At 58.7% G+C, this 10,416-nt stretch overlaps 1 protein-coding gene across 1 annotated transcript; it reads left to right on the top strand.

Annotated features, from left to right (window-relative positions):
• Nucleotides 1-546: 546 nt before the first annotated feature.
• On the top strand, nucleotides 547-5,904 carry LDBPK_220510 (hypothetical protein, conserved; the record flags this gene model as incomplete). Its single annotated transcript, XM_003860753.1, has 1 exon — nucleotides 547-5,904. The coding sequence occupies one exon, from the start codon at nucleotides 547-549 to the stop codon at nucleotides 5,902-5,904; it is 5,358 nt and encodes a 1,785-aa protein (XP_003860801.1).
• Between the last annotated feature and the right edge of the window lie 4,512 nt (nucleotides 5,905-10,416).

Raw genomic sequence — 10,416 nt, 5'->3', positions numbered from 1 at the left:
CTTTTCTGCGATTTGTCTTAGTCCTTCCTCACCTTTCATCTCTCTATACTTTCGCTCAACGCCACTATCATGGGTTCTTCCTTGTCTTTCCGTGGTGGTGCGCGTCCCGCACACGTCTGACACCCCGACCCGGCAGGACGGGCAGGATTACGCTTGCAGGGGAAATGTATGTCGCATCGCGTTTTCTGTCATCTGATGCGCTCCACATCAGGTGCTTCTTTTTCGCCTTCTGGCTCTTCGTGTCTCTCGCATGCGCCATCGCGACCGCGCTTCGACTTGTAGGCCGACATTGAATGCCGATTATGTTCCACGCTCGTTCATTACCTGCCTTTCCTCTCCCTCCTCTCTCTCGCTGTTTTGCCCTTGTTCCTCCGCCATACTCACACAGAGAGCACACACGCAAACGCACACGCACACACGCACACGCACACACGCACACGCACACGCACACGCACACACGCACACGCACACGCACACAGACTCATAGACACTTCTACACGCACAATAACTTTGCGACGGGAGGATCACTACGCAGTCCGGCATTTTATGCCACTTGTCAGCTCCACCACTTCGCAAGAGGGCGGCGGCACTGACGGAAGCGCGCATCTGATTCACTCGATTTGCGCAGTCGATGATAGTACGCTGATCTTTGCCATCGCCTCCGCTGCAGGCGCCGACTCGGCGGCACGCAGCCCCTATGATGCAGCGCTCTTCTCCTTTTGCAAGGCGGCCGATAGTTCTGCGAAGGCAATCCCTCGCGGGCCGCGAACTTCGCCTTCTGGTACATGTTGTACCGGCGCCATTCGTGATGTTCTTTACGCACGCTCGTTGGCAGACTCGCGTGGGGCCGACTTCTCGTCCAGCACGCACGAAGAGTGCGGTGGGTGTCCTACAGGCTGCAGCGGGGCGGAAGCATCAATTGGTGTCGGTAATTCAGTGGCTCCGCCAACCTCCGGCTTGCACTCGAGACACTCATGCTTGCTGCTGGAACACTCAGCAGCGGCTGGGGCTGTGGCGCCATTATCAGAGAGGCCAAGCGATTCCTTGGCGGCCCTGCGGGCCTCGCAGTTGATGTACCTCTTACACCGTCGCGATGCAGATGCAACGGCACCTCTCGCTAACGTCACCGCTGGTGCGCCACCGGCATCTTCCCGGCCATCCTCCCCACACCTTTCCGGTGACGCCTTGGCGGCTCTCCATGTGGTGAGGCAGGAGGCTTGGCAGAGGTCTTCCGATGCATCGAATGCGCCAACGCCGCTTGTCATGGCTCATGATGCCGCATCTGCTACCATGATCTCGACGGATGTGCTGTGCTACTTCGATTGCGGCTGCGCCGCCTTGGCGACCTTCCAGCTCACGCGCGGCTCGCCACCTGCGGAGTGGCTTGTACAGCTGGGCGGGTGCGTATGGATTCCGTTTGCCGCGTCGTCAATGTTGGTACCAGGTTGCAGCGCCGGTGCGGTAAAGGGTTGGGCTTCTGCGCTGACATGGGCGACCGGTGCTCCTCTCGTGAGCTCGCTCGTGCGGCCGTTGCCTCCCACCGCATCACTCACCGCTTCTGCAGATGCCCACTGCGACGGCAGCAACTCGTTGCTGGAGCTGCTCGTTGTGTGGTGCAGCCCCACTGTAGCGTCTTCCTCTTCGGCCTTTTCCTCCACTGATGCTCGCCCTGTCGCGCGGTACGCCAGCCTGCGTTGCTGCAGCGGAAACCTGCCGACAGCGTCGGCGATCACGAGTGCGTGGCGGCTGCATAAGCAAGCGATCTTTGACATGAGCGAACTGCTGCGCCTCGCGCCGAGGCAGTCAGTGTCGAATGAGGCTGTACACGACTCTGTTTGCTCATGCAGCGTTCTGCCCCACGCCAGCGTGCGCGGCCTCCACTGGCTGCCTGGGACGGCCGACTTCACACAGTTGTACCCACTCCTCGCCGTGCTCTATGCGGCCCCCACCGTTCATTCTCGCTGCATCAACGGCCTCAGCGGTGCTCCTCCTGAGCCGTGCCTGGACTCGCTGGCCGTGTGCTACCTTAAGGAGGATGGTCCTCACTTGAGTGCCGCCACCGTGCCCGCCGCTGCCACTCCCCAAAAGGCTCCACCAATGGTGATGGGGCGTCTGCTGGTTGGGCCGTGGTCCGTGCGCGGACTTTCCTTGGCCCACCCGCAGTTTCTCTTCGCCACGGCGCTCGCTGGACGGCGCTCACCACCCTCCCGTCCTCCTCCCGCCACGAATAAGCAGCGCGCTACGGTCTCAGCCGCCTCCGCCCCCTCGGCTGCGCAGGCGTTTCATACCGCGCTCCACTCCTGCGCCGATGCGGCAACTGCGGTCCTCGGCGTCTTTCAGCGTCCGGCGCAGGAGCCATACGGGACGAGTAGCCTTTTCCGCGGCGGAGCTGACGCCGTCGTTTGCCGTGGACGCAGAGAAAGGACGTTGGCAGGCACGCAGTTCTCTGACCGCGATGTAGTGTGCTGGAGAGAATTCCCACACCTCCAGCGTGCGGGTAGTGAGCGGGAGGGCCTCAAAGCCCTCCGTAACTCAAAGGTATTCGCGTTCGTGCTCTATGGCCGCGACGGCGAGGTGGCGCGGTGCATCCTGGACGGCTACGTAGATGACGCACAAACGACCTGGCTGGACCCATACATCATGCCGGCGAACGCAGTCGGCAGCCCACGTGCAATTGGAGACCCGCGAGGACGCGGCGGTGAAGTGGAGAAGTGTACTGTTGCGCGTGTGTGCGCTCTTCTCTCCGAGAAGGCCCCGGCACTGTCCGCACAGAGGGTGCACTGGCACAGTGCCGTTGTGATCACCATTCAAGCGCAGTGGACGCGAGCCCTGCCAGTAGTGGCCGAACGTCGGCATGACAACGATGTCCTCACCAACGGCGGCATCGGTGCCGGCGAACACTGGAGCTTCTCTCTGCATCTTTCACAGAGACTGCGTTCATCAGCGGGGCCTGGTGGGCCGCTGCAGCATTCTTGGTGCGCCGCACCTCTAGCCATGATGGGCCGGATTCTGTGCTGGCGGTCTGCCGCAGCGTCCGATGATGTTAGCTGTCTTGTGTGTGGATACGCAACAGCACCGCACCATGGTGACGCCACATCCGATGCAGTGGATGCTCATCCTCATACCCTTCTCGAGGGCGTCTTTGAGCTTCGGCTGAGCTCTTCCCTGATGAACGGCGGTCATATTGATGGCTGCCCGGCGGCAGTGACACAGGCAACGAACGCGGCCTTGGGCGTGGCGACGAGAGGAGGTGCGGCAACGTCGCAGCCGTCGGCTGCGTTAGCGAACCTTCGTCCGTGGGCGGTGGGTATATGCACTCGAGTCGTGTCGCCTTCCGCCTTCTCGGATGTTCTTAGCAAGGCAAGCACCGCTGACACCTTCTCCACCGCGTTCGATCTGCTATCGCACACGCCCACGTTTTCGGTTGCTGTAGCGAGGCTTGGGGCAACCGTGAGTGACAGTGTGGTGCCAATTGCGCTCGCATGGGTTGCCGGCGAAGTCCATGAAGCCGGCGTAGACAACCTCGCTCGAACAGCTCCACCTCTATCCGCCACCGCTACATCATCCAGGTCATCACTGCTGTCGTGTGTGAGGCAGCTGGATGCGGTGGCGCTGCTACGCAGCGGTGATGTTGTTGGTTGGAGATGCGCGAGCCACTCCTCTGCTGCTGCGGTACGGTCTGCAGGCCATCTCAGTGGTGAGGGTGCGGTGCTGCACCTTGGTGCCATTTGCCATGGTCTTGGGCACGACGCTGCCCCACCACTGGAGCAGCTCTTTCTAGAATCGCTGCTGAATCGTGGGGCCGGTGCCGATGGCGTTCACATGGAGGTGGTGACGGCACCAGTGGAGGACAGCTCGCGACGGGTTGGCCATCGGCAACCTAGCGCCGGCCTGCCACCGATGGAGGTCGACAGCAGCTCGTTAGCGGGTGCTGTGACGGAGACGGCGGCGAAGAGCACGGTTCTTCTTGTGCTGGCTGTCGGATCGCTTGTCGGAGTTGTAGACCTTGCCGCTGGAGAGGTGGTCGTCGTACAGGATCTTCGCGCGGACTTACCCAACTTACCGGCGCGTGAGGATGGCACAACTCATAGTGGTGATGCTCCATTAGCGACTACAGATGGCGCTATCCGTGCCACCGCAGCAGTACTGCGCCTGCAGCGGCTTCCTGTGGCCACCCCGTGCGGATGGATGGCTGGTGGTGATGCGGCTCAACAAGGTGCAGGCGCCGCTGTTGGCACGTCCTGGTACTTTGTTTGGCGTGGTGCCAGGGAAGGGAAGCGGGACGACTCCTTGCTGACCTTTGTGCTTCGGCTTTCGTTCCTATGCTGGGCGGACGTCGTTTCGGCGCACGTGGGTGCGGCAAGCAGCTCTGCCACTGGTGGTGTTACCCCTGCGGTTTCCGTCCTCGACACGGAGCCTTCGCCATTGCCCCTGGTGACACTCCAGGTGGACGCGTGCTGGGCAGAAGAGTCCGAACCGGCGGCTCGCAGCAACGTTGTCTCGTCTGCCTCTACTCCTGCCACCTCTCACTATCTCTCACTGAGGCACGCCCCCAGCTCTGCTGCTGCGTATGTTGGGTGGCTGCCGTGCGCCATGGCGTGCGTTGACGGTGTTGGTCGGGCAGCACCGCGTGGCACAGCAGCAAAAACGGGGATTGAGGCATTTTCAGCTGAGGCAGCTGACTATTTGCCGTTTCTGAGCGTGTGCGATGCCGCGCTGCTGCGATCGCTCTGGCCAGCCACGGCCACAGACGAGATCAAAATATCGGTGAACCAGAACTGTGCCCCTTCCTCTCCGCCGTCTGGCACCGTCGTCCCTCGATGTCGGCCGCCTCTCCGGTTCCTTTGTTGGGGCGGTGTCGCGCCAAGGCCTTCACTGCCCTCATCCTGTTTCCTTTACAATCGAATCGGAGCCACTTGCATGATGGAGCAGCTGACCGGCGGTGGGGCAGCAGCCGGATTCGGCATGCCACTAAACATTGTCTATCGGTGGCTTCTCGGTGAGAGCCGCGGCGCCAATACCGCCTTCACGCCACCTGAGAGAGATGGAGACGTAGACCTGCCCCACAGACTGACATGCCGCCAGGTTCTGTATGTGTCCACCTTGACGCTCAATGTAGGTGCGGTCGGGGAGCGTCATGACGAGCACGAGGCGGTGCCTCACGACAGGACGGTGTCTGGCTCACCAACACCAGCGGCACCCGGGTCTCAACTAGCGTGCTCCTCTTTAGATCCCACCTCGTGGCACGTGCTCCTGTGCACCTTGTTGCTCCACAAGGGCGAGCAGACCTCGAAGACAAACGGCTCCACGAGAACCCTGTCCGGCGTGTCGGCCAGCTTTGACGTCGGCGCGGTCGCTGCTTCTGCGCCGAAGATGGACTGGAGACAAAGTCGAGCGGCCTCGTATCTGCTGTGCGGTGTGCCTGCGTGTGCGCCTGTCGTGCCGCCCCAGCAGCAGCCCGGCTCTGCCGCCGCAGCACACCGCTCCCCCCTCTTCACATGGCATTGGATCCCGCTTTATGTCTCCACATCGTTCCCTGCTCCTGACAGTAGCGGTGGAGTGCAGCAGCATAATGTGCCGCTTGCCGTCACGCGCGTTGTTCCTTCACCAAGGCGTTCCTCGGCAGCAACACTGTCGTCCACCGGTGCGGCGACTGTGATCGCAAAGAACGCCCACCACGAGGTGACGCCGTGCTCGTACTTCTACTGTGAAGGCATACTGTGCAGTCCTGCTGCCGCGGCTGCGCCACATGGCCAGCATGCGCGCTACTGCCTGAGCGTAGAAGGCGATCGTCTGCGGCACCTTCTCGAACGGTCTGCTAGTGCCGCGTCGACGGAGGGCATCGAGCAAGTGTACATGTATACCACCGTCAAACCCGATCTCGTGCGTGTGGTGGGTGCATGAATAACCCCAGCCACATGCGCGTGCCTCGCTGAGTCACAGCGCATGAACTGCACAGTTAAGACCGAGAAGAGGTGAAGACGAAGCAAAAAAAAAAGGGGCACGCACATGCACATACACACGTTGCCACTCGCCCCCTCCCCTCCCTCCTCCTGCCAATCCGCGACGGAGTTACGCGGATTACTAGCGGCACAGGGTAGACCCGCACTCTTACATGATGGAAACTTACGGGCATTCGGTGTCTCTGGCAATCTTCAGAGGAGAGGAGGGCGCGGGCTGCAGCACGTTGTTCTCTGTGTATGCCCCGCCACCCACTCCCGTATGCAACCCATGCCCATCACCTCCTCTGGCTCGCTCTCAGCGAGCAGTGTGTGCAGGGCTGAGGAGGGGGTCAAGGAGCGAGCACGGTATACCCCGATGGCAGCTGCGTTGCCTCCACCCTTTCACAAGTGCCGTTCCTTCCACTGCCCGCTCATCTTTTTCTTCACTTTTTCTTGCACGCACCTACCCGCGCATGCACATTGATGACATCAGACTCCTATTTTCTAGTCCACTTCTTATCTGCTGCTTTCGACGCATTCGATTGCCATCCTTCTGCTGCGTCGCCGCCAGCGCATCCTCCCCCCTCCCCCCCCACACACACACCAAACGCGGCCCTTCAACTCGCGTAAAATTGCTCCACCCTGCGCACAGAAACGGCCATCAGAATTTACCCGTCACGCACACACGTACGGACGCGACGAGCAAAGAAGGACGAAAAGAAGCATCTCCGGCTGCGCGACACCACCGCTGCGAGTGGTTCTTTCCTCGCGCCCCTTCTGTGCCATCTGTGCGTCCGTACATGTGTGTGCGTGCGCGCCTCTCTCTCTGTGGTTCTCTGTGGCTCTCATCGTTATCAGTTTACTTGTTAAATACTTCGCCTTTCCTTTTTTTTTTCTTAGTGCTCTTGATCCGCGCGTCTTCTCGAGTGCTTGTGTGTGCGTTACGCGTTGATTTTCGCATTACCTTCTTCCCTCCAACTGCCCCCCTCTCTCCCTCTCTCCCCACCCCGCTTGTCGCTCTCGCGTTTGCGCTGCCTCTCCGTCTTGCTCCTTTCAAACGACGCAGGATACCGCAGCATACCCACAGATGTGCATACGGACGCGAGGGCGTTGAGGTCCACATCTTTACTTCCATTCTATGTGTCCATGTTGTTGCACCTGCCCCCTCTTCTCTTCTCACCTCCCATCGCCCCTTCCGTCATTCTACCCTCTTTCGTTCTTTTTGTTCTCTCCTTTTCGTGTGTGCTCTTTATTCTCCAGTAGTTCGCGGCACTTGTGCGCGTCGGACACCCTTTCTCCCTCTTCGTTTTCGCTAAGGATTTGTTTCGACTCGGTTCCTTGTTCCTTCTTCCTTCTTCCCTGCTCTCTCTCTTTCTGTCTCCATCGCTCGGCGTCTAGGACCTTCCTCCCATACGGTGTCTTCTAGCGCTCTCTCCTTCTCCCTGCTTCCTTGTCTTCCTGCACAGACAGCTGCTTCAGATTGTGTTTGCCGTTTCTGTTGCCGCGGAGCTCTCCGCATCGACCCTGCACCCTTCCTCTCCCCAGAAAGGAAATCAATCGCGCGAACATATACCCATCAGCACACGCTGACACTGCAAGGCACTGCTCAGGCGGGGCTAGCGGCAGCGGGAGTGAGTTGTGCAGGCGGATCTGTGTGAGCGGCAAGCGAAGAGAGCTGGCACACTTGTCTGTCGACTGCGTCGACACGTACACACCGCACAGACGGCGTATGCGCAATACTGATAGGTGAGGAGGGGGGTCTCTCGCAACGTCAGCGGTGCGGCGCGTACCGTTCAACGTCAAGGGGCACGCTGTGCTGCTGGACAGTGCCGCGTGTTTGCCCTAGCGCATCTGTGTCTCTCTTTCACGTCTCTCAGCGCCACCCGGTGCGTTGTCGGTCATTTTTTTTTGTTTGCTCAGCGCTTCTCTCTCTTTGCGCCGTACGGTCTGTACCTGCGCACGTGTGCGTGTGTGCGCTCGATGCTTGCATGCTTCTTTCCCCATTACGCCGTTTTTCGCGAACCGCCCATCACTTGCATGCGGCTACGCGGCTTTTCGGCCGCCTTCACTGACGTGTCTTGATAATCGTCGTTTGTACTTGCCTTTCCTTATTCTGTATATGCTGATTCTCGTTTTGTCATCACACAAGCACAGAAGGACACTCACAAGCTTCGGTACACCCTCACACCGTTGCAGCATACTTCCTTCCCTCCCCGACCCTCACCGCCACTTGTGATTTCTTTTTTTTCTTTGCTGTTTTCATTTTGAAGTGTCATGCTTTGTATTTGTGGCTCGGCTCGGCTCTTTTTCTCTCCCTCCCGCCCTCGCCCTTGTGCGAGTTCGCTTCCTTGACGCACCTCCTCTTCGGTGTCTCTCTCTGTCGGCGTACTTGTTCGGTTCCGCATATCGGCCAAGCATAAAAGGAAAAAGGAACGGCGCCACATACACATATATAATACATAGTTATATATATATATACTTCGCCGTCTGCATTCGCGTCGTTCGTTTTTTTTTTGTTGCTCTAACTTCTCTTTCCTCTTTCTCTCCTCCTGTTATTCTTCTTATCTTCGCTGGCTGTTGTTGTTCGTGCGCTGCACTGTGTCGCTGGATTGGTGACGGCTGTTCGAGTAGTGGCTGCCGGTTATTCTGACGTTTGCCGATACGTCGTGGGCGGATTCCTTAGGTCACACACACATATATACATGTGTGTGTGCGCGTGTGTGCTGTGGTCTTATTCTTTGTGTACCGTCGCTCTTGGTAGGCTCGTTGTGTGCTTCCCTACCCACGCGACAGAACCCCTCGCCCTCCTCCCCCTTGCCCCTTCCCCTCTCTTGTCTGCTGCTGCCCTTTTTGTTTTGGTGACGTTATGCTTTCGGCCTTTCTTATGTTTGACACTTCTCTGTCACGCCTCTCATCCTCCCCCCTCCTTCATTGACGCCCCTCCCCGTGGGATACGCCTCCCTCTCTCCGTTTTTTTTGTTCCGGCGTCCCTTCCGCTCCTCATTTGGTTGCGTGCCCTTCATTTCGGCACTTTGTGCACGTGCCCCTCCACAAACGGTCGCACTCTTTTTTCTTTTTTTTTTTTCCCTCCAGGGGGAGGTGGGGGAAGAGTTTGCCTGCTTCTGCCTTCCCTCTTTCACACTTCGCTGCAGCGTCGCCCTCCCTCCCTCCTCGCCTGTCTATGTGTGTATTTTGTTGTATGCGCTCTTGTATCTTGTGTCTTGCTTCCGTATCTTGGGGCGACTTCCCTTTGTTGGTTTGCTCTTTCCCTTCTCCTCCCCCCACCCCTTTTGTTTAGTCGTTTTTTTTTCTTTTCGTGTGTGTCGTTCTCTCCGTCTCATCCTCTGCTCGTATAGGTTCTCCTCTCACCCCTTTGCTCCCCCTCCCGCCACCACCCCACTATCACCACCTCTCCTGTGCGTGTGCTCTCTGACCGACGAGCAGCGTACTCTTCTTTTGTGCGTACCGTTGCCCATCGGTGCTGTTGTTGATTCTCCGTGACACCTCGCCCCCCTGCTCTCTCCATCGAACCCTTGTAGCCCTCGTGCGCTTTTCGTGTCCTACACAGACACACAGACTCACAGATAGCGGGCGAGAGCGAGCTACACGGGCTTGACTTCTTTCAGACTCTTAATCCTATTCAAGCCAACGCTACAGCCTCTTCCATGCGAAGAGGCCGAGGAGCTGTCCACACGAAAGAGGAAGGGTGCTGGGATAGGGATACCGAGCATATCACCGCAGCAAACGGAAAGACGCGTGAGAAGAGGACCTTTCAGGCGGCTATACACCGAAAAGCGCACGCACACATACGTGCACGTCTCCAGAGCCTTGGATTAACTACGGAGCAGGCACAACAACGAAAAGACGGGGGAGTGCACGAAGAGAAGGACACAGCGAAAGAAACAGCACGCCTACACCACGCCCGCACCGCTTCAGGAAGCGAATTCCTTTTTTTTTTTCGGCGAGCTTGGACTCCTTGTGTGCCTACTACCGTTGCTCGTTCGCAGCTGTGGCCGTGGCTGTCTTTGCCGCAGCGGACGCGGTCGTTCTCACTCTTTGCACGCGGCAAGGAGCGCAAACAAGCGAGAACCACCACCACTACTGCAGCAGCAGCCAGAACAGAGAGCAGGCAGAAAGCGACTACCACCACTACAGCAGGCTAACACAAAAGGAGCGAAGGGAGAGCGTCTAGTTGGTGCACACGTCAGAGAATCCACCCGACACCACTTCACGAACTTCCTCCACTTTCATTGGTCTCCGCTGTCGAACACTTGCCATTCGTTTTTGTTTTGTAGGTTTCTTGCGAAGCACCTCTCGTCTTGTTTGTTGGCGTAGCGACACCGACGCCTCTGCGCCCGCATAACGTGCACCTAAACACGCTCCTTCTCCAGTGTTTGATTTTTTTCTGCTCGGCCTCCTCGAAAACCCTACTCGGACGTGCGACCAACGCGCAACGACGTACACGCGTACTGAA

The sequence above is a fragment of the Leishmania donovani genome, chromosome 22 (assembly GCF_000227135.1).
Source record: "Leishmania donovani BPK282A1 complete genome, chromosome 22".
In the NCBI taxonomy this organism is placed as follows: Eukaryota; Euglenozoa; class Kinetoplastea; order Trypanosomatida; family Trypanosomatidae; genus Leishmania; species Leishmania donovani.
This window is presented reverse-complemented; position numbering and strand designations above follow the sequence as displayed.